Source organism: Protopterus annectens, chromosome 4.part0 (genome assembly GCF_019279795.1).
Source record: "Protopterus annectens isolate FY-2018-M chromosome 4.part0, PAN1.0, whole genome shotgun sequence".
In the NCBI taxonomy this organism is placed as follows: Eukaryota; Metazoa; Chordata; order Ceratodontiformes; family Protopteridae; genus Protopterus; species Protopterus annectens.
The window spans coordinates 1,153,941,148-1,153,956,443 of record NC_056733.1 but is presented as its reverse complement, the minus strand read 5'-3'; the positions used below and the strand labels follow the sequence as shown (position 1 = coordinate 1,153,956,443).

Genomic DNA, 15,296 nt, shown 5'->3' with positions numbered 1-15,296 from the left:
CTGCAGCAATTTCAGCTCACTATGACTGTGACCCACCATTGTTTTCTCATCCTTTGTTCAAGCAATTCCTTAGAGGGGCAAAGAATATAAGACCCCCACGGAGAGCTCCTACTCCTGCTTGGGATCTCAATTTTGTGTTGGAGAAACTCACTCTACAACCTTTTGAGCCTGCAGCTACTACTGAGTTGAAATATTTATCTTGGAAGACTGCCTTTTTGTTGGCCATTACCTCTGCAAGAAGGGTTTCTGAATTACAGGCCCTTATGGCGGTTGAGCCTTTCTTAATTTTTCATAAGGATAGGGTATCTTTACGTACTAATCCTTCCTTTATGCCTAAAGTGGTTTCTAGTGTGGCTTTAAACCAAACTATTCATTTGCCTACTTTTTATGCAAATCCCCAAAATAAAGGGGAAAAGATTTTGCACACTTTAGATGTACACAGGCAGTTGCGATATTATTTGGACAGAACTAAAGGGTTCAGGCAGTCTCAGCAGTTATTTGTTTCTTTTGCTTTGAGTTCTCAGGGCAAGCCTGTGTCAAAACAAACTATTTCTAAGTGGATTGGGTTTTGCATTGCTTTCTGTTATTCCCATCATGGCAAGGAGATTCCAGCTGGGATTAGGCCTCATTCCACTAGGGCTACTGCCACTTCGACAGCTTTTCTGAGGGGGGTGGCAACCAAGGATATTTTGGAGGCAGCTACTTGGAGTTCAGTGCATACTTTCTCTAGGCATTATCACCTACCACTTTACTCTAAATCCAGGGCTGGTTTTGCCACTGCTGTTTTGCAGGGCATTTTGGCAGCTCCTGCTTCCTTATAATTTGGCCATCCTCCCTTACCTCTGCTTTGGGATTCTACCCAAGTGTAAGGACTGCAGCAATGTGAGATGAAGAACATAGTACAGTTTTGTACCTACCATAAATGTAGATGTTCGAAGATCCACATTGCTGCAGTCCAATTTACCCTCCCTCCTTCCCCTCTGTAGTTAGAGGTGGTTGTGTGGGTTGGGTTGTACATATTGTGTATATTTTGTAGATATTGTACATATAATTAGTGCAAGGGTGGTTGGTTGCTTGTTGGCTGTCTTTTGGTTTTGACCTTTATTTTTAGGGTCTTCTGACATCTGGGGCAAGAAAAGACTGAGGATATGACGTCGGTCATGCGCATTTGTACCCTGACGTCCTGATGTCAGTCAAATGCACCTTGACCGACGTCAGCCTTATACTTTGATATTCGGGCCGACCGAGGACAGCGGACTACCCAAGTGTAAGGACTGCAGCAATGTGGATCTTCGAACATCTACATTTATGGTAGGTACAAAACTGTACTTTTTGTTTTATGTGGATGGGTAGTCTGTTCCAAAGCTGTGTTATCCTTTGCAAACTATACTTCTCCCTCGAAACTGTTATGTTGATGTTGCAGAAGAGGTTTAAATCCCTAAACTGAGTATTTCTGATGCCATTTGACTTGATGTGCAAGTCCATCAATACTAGGTCGGAGGATTTTGTGTGCGTCGGGCACAGGTCACCTTTTAGCAGTCTGTAGGATATCGAGTATAATGACAGGACTTTGAGAAGGTTCAGGTTAATTTGCATTAAACTGCCAGGCATGAAAATGACACTGTAAATGACTGCAGTTTGGAATGAGGTAGTAGACTGTGAAGGCCAAAGCTGTGATTATTGTAACTGTTGGTGCATAGTAGTCCAGCAGTAGTGACTGATGAGGTTACGACTCGTCTGTATTTCAAGTTGTTTTCTTTCTGATGACCCAGTGTGCTGATCCTTCTTGTAATGTACATAATTATAGGTGTATGGGTACTTACTAGGCTAATCTTTAGAAGCCTAGACATACATTTTTAACCCTTATATTTTTAGTATGAAAAACTCGTGAATGAGGAGAACATTTACACGGCGCTAGCTTTGTACTGCTTTCTAATCAAAGCTAACACTAATAACTACAACTTCCCATAATACAATTAACTGTTCTAACTCTTCTTTCATTTCCCTCATTTCCTTATTTATACTAATCCTTGTAGCCCAACTGGATCCTGTGTCTGAAACCTTGCAGCTCATTTCCCATTTACATGTAATTCTGCTACAGCAGATGTAAGACATCAAGAAATATTGCTCGAAATCTACAAATAATGTATACATGTTTATTCAGAAAACACTGCAGTGCATACAGTTGTAAATTACTGTTTGCTTAGTTGTTGTCTGATTTATTCCAAATAATTGCTTATTTTTTTACAGATGTCATCATTTATGTTCCTGCTTTTACAATCTAAATATATGTATTTTTCAATGATGTACTTGCTGGAATGTAAGTAATACCTTCATTACTTTTCATCCCAGGCCCCAGCCTAGCCCACTGAACAAATACAGTTATGTAAATATATGCAGACTAAGGCTGACCTTGTCTTTTGAGATGCCCAGAAAACAGATGGGTATGAACTAGACTTGTCTGCAAGTCATGCACTTTCTGTTTAGGGCAAGCATTACCTTGGTGGTTGCAGGCTGCATACCTGTCATCAGGGAAAACAATAAGCACAATGATACTTAGTGTTTGTTCTTCTTTTAGTAACATCCTTTGTCCTAGTTTGTAAAATACCTCCAGTGGTCTCCTTTGTGTCAGTACCTGTCCACTGAAAAGAGATGTCTTTGGGAGGTCATTGTTTTCCTATGTTGTTTATTGCCCATAACCATTTGACATTTGTTAGCGAACCAGCAGTGGAGGCACTGCAAGAAATTCATAGCTATACTGTAACTGTAGTTCAACAGAATAATCATTCCGTAGCTGACTGGAGTATCAAGTGAGAGTGAACAAAGTAAAAATACAAGTTTGTGGCAGATTCAGTAATCTTATAGTTGTGTTGATCCATATTTGTGCGGCCGGTATAAGTGTTGTCTTTGTTCTGCTGTCACATTTTGCAACTGTATATTGACTAAGTACTTAAATGTGCACTGATACTGACAAGAAACCTGCTGTTGTAAGGGGATACTTTTGAAGTAAATGATATCTAAGTATTGAAGCTGTGACTTCTGGCTACAACTGTGATGAAAGGGGCTCTTCACTGATTACAGTACAGTGATTGTCAAAGGTTCATGTTTTGATATGAATATCAACTGTAGTTTGAAGCACTTTTAGTGTCATTTGCATGTTTTTATCTGCAGTGTTAAGTTTATTTTTTTCTCTTTCAGTCGTGTGGCAGTTCGTCAGGACACATGCAGCATTGTGGCCATCTCTTTAAACATCATGCAGCGAGTTCATCCTGTAATCTGGTCTCTTAGTAACTTGCCATTTGACTGTACTCAGGCATTGGCTGTACCCAAACCAATAGGTGAGTGATATAATGTGAAATGTTGTACTCCAGCTTGATATTATAACACCCAAGTACAACGGGGTGGTTGCATTTAAGTACAGAAAATAAGAGAAAAAGAGTTTGCTAAGAGAAAAACTAAAAGTTTGCTGTAATGCTCTTTTGCCCAAATTTCCCTATTACTAAAAGATTAACAAAAACAGAAGTGTTATTGCCTGTTACAAAGCATTAATTCAGGAATGAAGTTGCATGATATCCAGTGCTCATTGCTTTATTTTAGTGCCTTTTCTACCAGTATCCTCTCTGTAGGTATACAAAAGTTTGTGTGCTTACCATAATGCTAGAACTGTGTGGTCATTGTCCATCCTTCTCACCACTAGGACTGAAGTGCCATTTTTTTAGTCAGCACCAATTTTAACTTTCCTGGGCTTCAGCTCTCTGCATTCTAGCTTCACTCTTCAGATCCGAAAGGTAGGCCACTCATAAATGGTACCAAGCCATCCTATGCAAAAATGTACCCAGTAATAGGTTAAGAATCGCCTTTTGCCAGGTTACAGAAGGTGGGCAATGATATGAGGCCACGCAGAGAGATATTGCTATGGCAAGTATGCAACTTTTGTATTTGTTGTGGTCTAGTTCATTCTGCTCACCATTAGGCAGAGTTCCAAACAGTCCACCTTGGGTGGCATCATGAAAGGATTCCCTAAAATTAGGAACCATATCCAACTTTGCTAAAGAATTAATTGAAACCCAAGATCAGGTGATGTATTTTCCGTTCGCCTCAACTCATGGGTCTGATTGGATCCAATGTGTGCAATTTTTTGGGAGGTGCAGAGAGGTCTGCATCTAGAATGGGGTCTGCAAATCTAGGGCTAAGGCTCCACCCAATACCCATAACTGTTTTCTGTCCTATAATACCTCCAACAATCTTGTATCTCGTTTATTGGATTCGGATGTGAGCTCTGGGCTCAGCACTGTCAAAGAATAATTTTTCAGATAAATTCTTCCTTTTTTCTCTAGTTTTGATAATCAAATGTTTTGTTAAATACTTTGAGCTTAGTTTTCCCTATTAGTGGTTTAGTTACCTTGAATTTCTTCTGTGTATCACGGGTGAATTATTTTCCTTTTTCCTTTTTCCTTCTCTGTGTTATAAGAAAAAAAAAAGCTGTTGATATTTAGGAATAGTTATAGTAGTTGTAGTGTTCAGTTTGTTAGAGACTATTATATTTTTTTTGTGTATTTTTACTATTACTGGTGGTTATTGTCTTATAGCGACTATTAGGTTTTTTGTGTGTTTTTACTGTTACTGGTGGTTATTGTCTTCCTGCTCTTTCCAATGGGTTGTTTTTTTATATGTGTCTTTTGATCCGGTTTCCTGTGCTGATTTTGGGAAAAGAGGTCTGTCAGATAGACGCAATAAATCAGCATTAAAGGGTCTTTTCCCTGCCACTGGGGGAGAATCAGTCACTTTTGCCTCAGCTTCTGGCTCCTCCTCTTGATAAAAATCTGGGGGCAAGCCTAAGTTGTGTAAGGACAAAGACAAAAGGATAAGATAAGGAAAAAGAAGACTAGGAAAAGATCGCCTGAACATTTGGGTCCATTGCTAAGTTTTTGAGGCTGTCTGATCTAGTTACTGTTTCAGAATTGATAAGGATCCATTTCCCTCCTGCTCCACCAAGGTTCTCCAGAGCCAGCCAGCCCCTGTCTCCATTCTCCAATTTTACAATAGAGATTGACACATCGATCCTCTGGGGCCCCTTTTTGATGGCAGTGTCTTTCAGGTCATTCTGTCTTCTAGGAGCCTCAGTGAAGCCGATGTTGACAGGTTGATGTAGTAAGTTCCTATGGACCACGTTCCAGATGGAGGTCTTCCCTTCACCCACCACTGCCCACCACTGCAGGCAGGCTAGTCCCTGTCCCAACGCCTCCCCCCTTAAATTTCTCCTTACGGTCTGACCTTCGAATGTGGTGTTCAGGGAACAAAGTGTTTCCCATGGGATTTCCTAGTCAGAGCAAATAGTCTAGGCTTCTGCTCTGACCATGTCCTTTCCCACCTGACTCCTGCATTGGATCTCGGAGTCTCTAAGCCAAGAAGCTAGAATTGATGCTTTGTGATTGGGGTTGACTCCATGGAGGTCAGAATCATCCCTGACCCTGGGTGCTTTGGCTCTGGATAGCACTGCTGTTTGCGGATTCTTCAGATTCCAGAGGACCATTCTCTGGGCTGGTTTCAACTTCAGCTTTTAAGACCTTTGAAAGGGTTCTGTCTAGATCTAGGGAGGAAGTCTATCATTAACACTCAACTCCACCTTGATCATGTCTTGCTTCTTCAGTCCCCCCTTCACATCATTTTGTTTGACAGGGACAGTCAGCTTCTTTAAGTTTCAATGACACTCACCAACTGAGTTTTCCTTCGACTTCCGAGCCTTCCTCGGAACCACTTACCATGGAGAAGCATAAGAAGTGGGCTTGTAAAAGGAGGCATTTGGACTCCTCTAAGTAGTTCCTCACTGAAGATACTGAGTTTGAAGAAGGCGAGGATCCTCCATGATACTCCTTGGAAGACTCCTCCTTTGGAGACATCAAAGAACTAATGAGATAATGAGGGAGTTGTTCCATTGCTGTGCCTTCCCAGGAAGAATTTGTTTTCCAAGAGGCTTTTGGGGTTGGCCCATTTACTTCCTTGGTGGTTCCCTCCCGCTGATGAGCTTAGTGATTTGGTCTCTCAGTGGGCATGAAAGAACTGGACATGGTGGAGCCAGTACCACTTAAGCCTGATAAGATTCTGGCTATCCCTAGGTGTAGGTCTCAGTGAAGCAAGGTTCCTGCCTTAGATGCCATCGTGATTGTGGCAGCCATGAAGAAGGAACTGTCAGAGGAGAGAGGTTGACTGTCTATCCCCCTAACATGAAGTCTAGGACCTTGGACAGGTTTGAAAGTGGACTTGCCCTTCAGCAACATTTTCTTTACTTGTGTTGAATTATGTAGCTCACTGGTCAAGATTCCAGAGAGACTTTACCAAGGAGCTCTCCACGTCCCTCTCAGGTGCCTTACCTGCAGATGTCCAGAAGACAATGGATTCACAGCTGACTCCCTGCAGTTGTTCAATGTGTCCATGTGCCTACTATTCTTGCCTGATGATACTTCTAGAGAGGCAGGCAGTGCCATTGCTATGTGCCAGCATGCCCAGATTCATCTTTGGGATTTTGCAGAGAGCTTTGAGGCATCCTTTTTGAATGCCCATTTCAGTGGGTCCACCCTCTTTTGACCCAGGTTCAAAGAAATGCTCACTAGAAGCAACCAGAAGGGCAAAACACTGTCTGATGTGGGCATCCATTTTCCCATCCATAAAGGATTTTGTCCCAGAACCAAATGGATGGAGAGAGGCTGTAGTTTGCAAGTCCCAGGGTTTTACTTTGGACACTTAGGGAGACAGACCTCCCAGCCCAGAGGCAGAGGGAGAAACAAATTTAACAGATTGCACCCCTGTGGCAGATGCACTCTGCAGAATCAGGAGTTTTGAGGTCCCTTTACAGATGATCCCTTCTAAAACCCCCAAACAGTTGCCTGACTGCTGCACTCTGGAGGGCACTTCTCTCTCTACTCTCAAATCTGGTTAGCCATCAGACAAGATTCTTGGGTGCAGGAATAATAACCAGTGGCTAAGTTATTGATGTCCTTCAAGAATGCAACTGCAGTCATAACATATGGGTTGTCCTGCCTCAGGCAGCCCTCGGTCGGCCGGATTCCAAAGTCTGGGTCCGACGTCGGCTGATGTCGCATTTCTCTCCGACGTCAGAGCGGCTGGAGTATATAAGCATCAGCCGACGCCATCTTCTTCAGTCTTTCTTGCCGCGCGGTGCCCGAAGCAGAAGCAGTTCGCAAGTGCCAGTTGGTCAGCTCCTGTATTCTTCGAATCCGAAGACATCAAAAAAGCTAAGTACCCCATTGGGGACCTTTTCTTGCCTCAGCCGATGTCAGAATTAACTGAAAAAGTAAATAATTGTTTGTCTTGTGGTAAACAAATACCTCATAAGGATTTCCATTCTTACTGCCTCCCTTGCCTTGGCCCAGACCACGACGTCTCGGCCTGTGCCGCCTGTACTCGCTTCAATAAGCACACTCTCAGGCGCCGGGCGGAGTTCGCTGAAGACTTTTTTGGCGAAAAGTTTGCTTACATTATGCCGTTGGAACAACCGGCTACACATATTTCTAAAAAACAGAAAGACCGGGACCGACCTCCTTGGCCCGCGACTTCCTCCGACTCCACGCCAAAACTTACCGCGAGTGCCCCGGTTCCCTCTGAGGCGGTTATTCCACCGCTTGGAACCGAAGACACTGCACTACCGATACCTCCGACACCAGAGGCAACACCGACGCCAATTATTGATTTTTCTCCGGATACTGTAACCGAGGAAATGCCCGAGACCATTGCTGTGGATAAGGTTACCCTTGCACGTGGGGCTGCCAGGCCTCCCATGTCTATGTCTATCAAGGCCTACACACGTGCCAAAGCAGCAAGCCAGGCCAAGCATCTCTCTGCTAAAACCTTGCCTCAGCCTAACCCTGAAGCCCAAATCATGTCCTTGGCCGCAGATCTAATTTCTATGATCAGAGGCTCCCAGGCCCATCCTGAGAGAGGATCCCAGCCTCCTCCTGATAAGAGGCCCAGGGTTGAACCACCTGACCCCCTTTCTTCAGATGAAGATTCTGGAGACTCTGTGCTTTCCGAATCCCAGGAACCCCCCTTTCAGACTTTCGAGGATTCGGATGCAGAGGACTCCATTCCTTCGGCCTCTCCTCCTGAGGATATTTCTTTTGGGGAAGTTCTGCATTCCATGAGGGAGCATTTCCAGTGGCAAGGTCAGGAATTTTCTGATTCCAGGAAGCACCTTCGAACTTTCCTTAAAAAGCCACAACACAGACCCTTAGCTATTCCTCCTGTGCTTGATGTGTTGGATGACCTTTACTCTGACTCCAGTGCTACCCCTGATTCTCTGCCCCCGGCTCCTGTCAAGCCTGACAGATACTATAGGGTCCCTGAAACCCATTCTCATTTCTTTAGGGCCCATGCTGTAGACTTAGAAACTATTTCCCAGGGGCCTAAGCTGGTTTCTGCTACCACTTCCAAAAATCCTTTGCCTTCCGACAGAGAGGCAAGGTCCTTAGAGAGATGGGGGAAGAAGGTTTACACCTCTACTACCTTAACTATGAGAGCTCTCAATTGTCTGTTTCATATGTTTCAATATCAGGATTCCTTGTTGGATGATTTACAGAAAAAATTAGCCTCTCCTGACCCTTTAGATAGGAAGTCTTTGCAGGAGGCTGTCCATAACTCTCAGCAGGTTAGTAATCATTTTCTGCAGTGTGGATATGATGCATTGGAAGCTTCATGTAGGGCAGCTATGACAGGAGCTGTCATTCGTAGACATGCATGGTTAAAAGAGCAACCCTTACCGGATCATGTTAAGGCAAAGCTACTGGATGCTCCCTTGGAAAAGAACAAACTTTTTGGTGATAATGCTAAAGATGTGTTAAAGACCATTGAAGAAAAAGCCAAGTCAGTTCAGACAGTCAAAGATTTTCTCCAGGTTTAGCCTCCCAGGTTCAGCAGGAACTGGCCTTCTAAAAACTGGTCATTCCCAAATCCTGAAAAATTTCAAAGGGGCAAGAACAGGCGTGCCCGTGGCAGAGGGCAATATAGAGGATCCTACAGGGGACGCCAATGGCAACCAACAAACCAAAGAGGTGACACAGGGGTTTCCCCTGTCACTCAGGGACAATCTCAATGACTTGACTCTAACTTCTCCGACCAAGGAGCAAAAACAAGCCCCTTTGGGAGGAAAGTTATCTCTGTTCTCAGAAAATTGGCACAAACTGATAAAAGACAAATGGATATTGGACATTATAGATCATGGTTACAGGTTCTATTTTCATACCTTACCAAGAAAACAAGGCATGCCAAATCTTCCACAAAATCAAAAAGCAGAGGCTATCAAGCAAATTTCTCTGCTGGCTCAGATCAAAGCAATAGAAAAAGTGCCTCAACAAGAACAAGGTCAGGGAGTTTACTCAAGACTGTTCCTTGTTCCAAGAAAACAAAATCAATGGAGACTGATACTGGACTTGTCCGCTTTAAACACTTTTCTCATAGTACCAAAGTTCAAAATGCTGACCTTACAGCAGCTCCTTCCCATGCTGGGCAAGGGGTCTTGGCTGATTACTCTGGACCTCAAGGAGGCATACCTGCATGTCCCCATCAGACACAGCTGCAGAAGATACCTCAGATTTCTTGCAGGGCCAGAGCATTATCAATTCTCAGCATTGCCTTTTGGCTTATCTACTGCACCCAGAGTATTCACAAAATGCCTGGCATCAGTAATTGCTCATTGCAGACTCCAGGGGATTCAAATCTACCCCTACCTGGACGATTGCCTCATACAAGCGGACAACGAACTAACCTTGACAAAAAACTTGAATTATGTCATACACTTGCTACAGGCTCTGGGATACACAGTCAACTTTCAAAAGTCAAGACTTCTACCATCCCAGCAAATAACTTTTTTAGGAGCCAAACTAGACACAGCCTCTCAAATGGCCTACTTGACAGAAGACAAGCAAGAGCAGTTAACTCATTACTTCAAAAGTTTAGCAAACCTCTCCCAGATGACTGCAAGGAGATTCCTACAGGCCCTGGGGTTCATGGCATCTTGCATTATCCTGGTCCCACTAGCAAGACTACACATGAGAAAACTTCAATGGTATCTAAAGAGCTTATGGTCTCAGCACAACAACATCACAGACCATTACCACAGACGCCTCAGACCATGGATGGAGGGCACACATGGACGGCAGATTTATTCAAGGGCAATGGAACCCAAAGGAAGAACATCTGCATATCAACCTAAAAGAAATGCTGGCAGTAATGCATGCCATCGAGGCCTTTGGACATCAACTTCATCAAGGCCATCTTCTAATAAGCACAGACAACACCACTGTGATGTGGTACATAAACAAGCAGGGAGGTACTCACTCTTGCCCCCTTTGCAGGCTAACAATGAATCTTTGGGAAAAATCACTGAGTCTGAACATACAGCTACAGTCGTTCCAGGCAGAGACAATGTTCTGCCGGACAGTCTAAGCAGGAATTTCCTAGACCCACACGAATGGAGGTTATATCCAGACATCTTTGCACAACTAACCTCGGCATGGGGCAGGCCAGACGTAGACCTATTTGCCTCCCAACTCAATCATCAGCTACAAAAGTTCTGCTCAAGGACAAATCATCCACAAGCATGGAAGATAGATGCTCTCTCATTCAACTGCAGCTCCCTAGTCATCTATGCATTTCCACCTCTGCCACTGATGACCACAGTGTTACTAAAGATCAAAGCAGAGCAGCCAAAGGGAATCCTAATAGCTCCAACTGGCCGAGACAACACTGGTACCCACTACTACGGAGCATATGTCACAACAAACCGTGGGCCCTTCCCAAATGGCCTCAACTGTTGACTCAACACAACTTCAGGACAGCTCATCCCAACCTCCAGACTCTACAGCTAACAGCTTGGAAGATCACATAAATAACCTCAATTTATCTCTCTCCAAGGAAGTTCAGCGGATACTAACAGAAGCCCGCAGACCATCCACCAGAAGGGCTTACTCAGCCAAATGGAAGCGCTTCAGCATTTGGAATACCAACAAGGGTCAAGATGCATCAGTACTGAGCATTCCACTCATTCTGGAGTACTTGGCAGAATTGCTAAATAAGGGACTTTCATACTCTTCCATAAAAATACATGCTTCAGCTATATCAGATAGATACAACACTGACCCACCTGTGTTCTCACATTCTTTGCTAAGGCAATTTCTTAGAGGGATCAAGAATATAAAACCTCCAAGAAAGGCACCAGTACCAGCTTGGGATCTCAATTTTGTGTTAGAAAAATTGACTCTACCTCCCTTCGAGCCAGCAGCTTCAGCGGATTTACAATTTCTGTCCTGGAAGACAGCTTTCCTGCTGGCCATTACCTGAGCTAGAAGGGTTTCAGAATTACAGGCACTCATGGCAATACCACCCTTCATAATCTTCCACTGAGACAGGGTCTCCTTACGAACCAATCCTTCCTTTCTGCCAAAAGTGGTATCTAGGGTCTCTCTAAATCAGGCAATTCACCTGCCTACTTTCTTCCCCAATCCTGAAAACAAAGGGGAAAGACTGTTGCATACCTTGGACATACATAGACAACTTCGCTACTATCTAGACAGAACCAAGATCAGTAGGAAGTCCGACCAGCTATTTGTAGCTTACGCTCCTGGAGTACAGGGAAAAGCAATTTCCAAACAGACAATTTCAAAATGGATTGGACATTGCATCAGATATTGTTATTCCTTCCATGGAAAGAGTGTGCCAGCCAATATCAGACCACACTCTACTAGAGCTACAGCCACCTCCACAGTCCTCTTAAGAGGGGTGCCTACAAAGGATATTCTAGAAGCTGCTACATGGAGCTCCGTGCATACATTTTCCAAACACTACAACCTCCCTTTATTTTCCAGATCTAGAGCAGGCTTTGCTTCGGCAGTCCTGCAGGGATTGCTAGCTACACCATCCTTTTCCTAGAGCATACCACCTCCCCCAGCTAAGCTATGGTATTCAACCCATATGTTATGACTGCATTTGCATTCTTGAAGGACATAGTACAGTTTTGTACCTACCATAAATGTAGATGTCCGATAGTTATGCAACTGCAGTCGGGTTTTCCCTCCCTCCTTCCCCTCTATGCCTTGGGTCCACTCCTCTCCCTGTTATTCTTAGCTGGGGATATCTGTCATGGTGTATCTGTTTATTGCTTACTTATTTGTCTGGAAACCTATTTTTGTTTTACAAATTTGATTTTAGCCTTCCTTGGAGGGCACCTGGCATCTGGGGCAAGAAACACTGAAGAAGATGGTGTCGGCTGATGCTTATATACTCCAGCCGCTCTGACGTCGGAGAGAAATGCGACATCAGCCGACGTCGGACCCAGACTTTGGAATCCGGCCGACCGAGGGCTGCCTGAGGCAGGACAACCCATATGTTATGACTGCAGTTGCATATCTATTGGACATCTACATTTATGGTAGGTACAAAACTGTACTTTTTTGCTCCCCAACCCATAAACAAGCAAATAAAACTTCCCGATGTTCCATTCAGTGAGAAAAAGGCAGCAGCCACAGAAATTTCAATCTGCTAGAAAAGCACGTCATCCAGAAGGTCCTGCCAGACCAGCTTGGATCTGGAATCTATTCAAGATTATTTTTGGTTCCGAAGAAAAACTGTGACCTAAGGCCCATTCTGGGCCTCAGTCATCTAAACCAATTTGTAAAACAGATGAAATTCCTGAGTGTGCATAATTCAGTCAATTTTACATCTTATGAGGAAGGATGACAGGAAATAATTACTGGACCTGTAGGATGCCTACTATCACATCAAGACATTGAGGCAGTCCAGGAAGTTCCTCCACTTTTGGCTGGGAGCCAGTCACTTTCAGTTGAAGGTATTTCCTTTTGGTCTCACCACAGCCCCCAGGATGCTCACATAATACACGTCCGTGATTGCAGCATTTCTCAGGCCACAAGGGTTCCCAGTAGTCTAACACTTGGAACCCTTTCAGCATATCTCAAGCTGCAAGGGTTGCAAGTGTTAAGATGACTGGCTCATAAGTGCTTCCTTGAGGGATCTACTTGTTTGGGCCAGGGACTCCTTGCTCCAGCTACGTTCCCATCTGGGAATTACAATCAACATGGAGAAATCTCAGATGACCATGGTCCAAATGGCAGAATTCATAGGGTACCACCTGGATACTATTACTCAAATTGCCAAACTGTGAGACTCACAGATTCCAGAGTCCTCTCCCTGCGTCATCAGGCTTCCAAAGTTCTGTATTACTCAAAGCTGTTGGCAGGATTGATTCTTCACCTGCTGAGGTCGATGACTGCTTTGATAACTCTTGAGTCCTCTTGCCAGATTCTACATGGGGATGTTGCAGTAAATACTCAGTCCAGTGGTCCATGCTATAACAACCCATGCAATTCCTAGTCAGTCTAATGAGGATATGCAGACATCATATCCACTGGTGTTTGATTTCTCCACAGATTATTCTAGGTCACCCCCCCAAGTGCCACAGTGAACACTGACACTTCCCTGTTGGGTGGGGGGCATTTCAAAGGAAAGACTGTTCAAGGCATGTGGACGTCTCTGTCCTTCAAAGTCTGGGGTTCACTATCAACTTCTAGAGGTCTTTCCTAACTCTCTCTCAGGATCATGAATATCTGGGGTGCAGGATTCAGATAGTGCTAAGGTTGGCCTCTTTTTCACATCCAAAGGTTTTGTCCTTGGCAGCTTTCTTTCAGTCTCTTCTTCCACTGCCTGCCGTTCCAGTCAGGGAGTTTCTTCAGGCTCTAGCATTCATGTTCTCTTCTATTCCAATGCTCCCTCTTGCCAGACTGCATATGCGGAAGCTTCAGTGGTACCCGAAGTCAGTTTGGCTTCAGCATTTCCACTGTCTGGATTTCAGAGTGCCTGTCATTCCTTGTCTCAAGTGGGAATTCAAGTGGTGGATTCAACAACTTTTCTGCAACCCAGGCCTGCCCTTTCAAACTCCGGTTTTGTTTCAAGAACTGCTCATCGATGCTTCAGACATGGCGTGAGGAGCTTCCTGTGGTCACCTGAAAGTTCAGGGTCTCTGCCCTCCATCAGAAGTCAGACTGTATTAACATCACAGAGATGAGAGCTCTGATTCTGGCCCATTAGGCTTTTCACCTCATGCTTTCTCCAGGCTCACAGACAACACCAGTGATGTCTTATGTCAATAAGCATGTGGGCACAAAGTCTTGCCTTCTTTGCAGGCTGGCTGTTCAGGCCTAGGATATGGCTATCCATTATCAGTTAACTCTTCAGGCAGTGTATATTCCTTCACACCACAACCTATTGGCAGACTCTCTGAGTAGGTCCAAAACACAGCCTCGAATGGAATCTTTACCGAGATATGTTTCTGGACATAGTCCATCAGTGGGTTATTCCTCAGGTAGATCTTTTTGTCTTCCCTCTGAACATGCAGCTCCCCCTTTTCTGTTCCACAGTGCCATGCTATCTGGCATGGAAGATGGACACCCTTTATTTCCCTTGGAAGGGGATGTTTCACTATGCCTTCCCTACTCTTCCTCTTTTTCCATGAGTCCTGTAGGAAGATTCAGCTGGGCTTTCCAAAAATTGTTAATGACTGCCTTTTGGCCAGTACAGCACTGGTTCCCCCTCTTAATGCATCTGGCCAGAGGCAATCACCACAACTTACTTCACGGGTTAAACCTCCTCACACAGGGCAAGGAGTCACTCATCCATCATCACTTGTCTATTCTTCAGCTGACACTGGGGGTGATAGGGTTTTGATCCCTTTTAGGCACTTATTTCAGAGGACATGCTCAATGTTTTACAGGAGGCAAGATAACCCGCAACCAGAAAGTCTTGCATGTCCAAATGGAAAAGATTGTCTATCTGGTACCATGCTTGTAGCCAGGACCATTTTTCAGTGGGGATCCCTCTCGTTCTCTCCTGTTTGTGAGTTGCTGCAGTATGGCTTGGCCTTTTCTTTTGTGAAGGCACATTTTTCAAATATTTCTGCATATTTGCCCTTGAATATACCATTGGCTTCTTATTTTGAGGCCAAACGGTTTCTTAAAGGCATCCTACATCTTAGACCCCCAAGGAAGCCTATTCTTCCTCCTTGGGAACTTAATTTTATTTTGTAAAAATTGACCCTGGCTCTTTTTGAGCTGGCAGTTTCAGCTTGTCTGCATCACTGTACCTGAAAGACTGCCTTTTTGCTTGCTCTTCTGCTCGGAGGGTTTATGAGCTTCATGTCCTTATGGCTATTCCTATTCTTTTTTTTTTTTTTTTCCACAAAGAAATTCTTCCTTTATGCCCAGGATTGTTAAAGA

The 15,296-nt window shown here is 44.2% G+C and overlaps 1 protein-coding gene across 1 annotated transcript in view; it reads left to right on the top strand.

Moving 5' to 3' along the window:
- Window positions 1-15,296, top strand: part of CPSF1 (cleavage and polyadenylation specific factor 1) — a 2,236,766-nt gene that overhangs the window by 377,831 nt on the left and 1,843,639 nt on the right. The window contains exon 8 of the mRNA XM_044069873.1: window positions 3,199-3,338. Coding sequence (XP_043925808.1) covers window positions 3,199-3,338 — 140 coding nt within the window. The remainder of the gene's footprint in view (window positions 1-3,198; window positions 3,339-15,296) is intronic.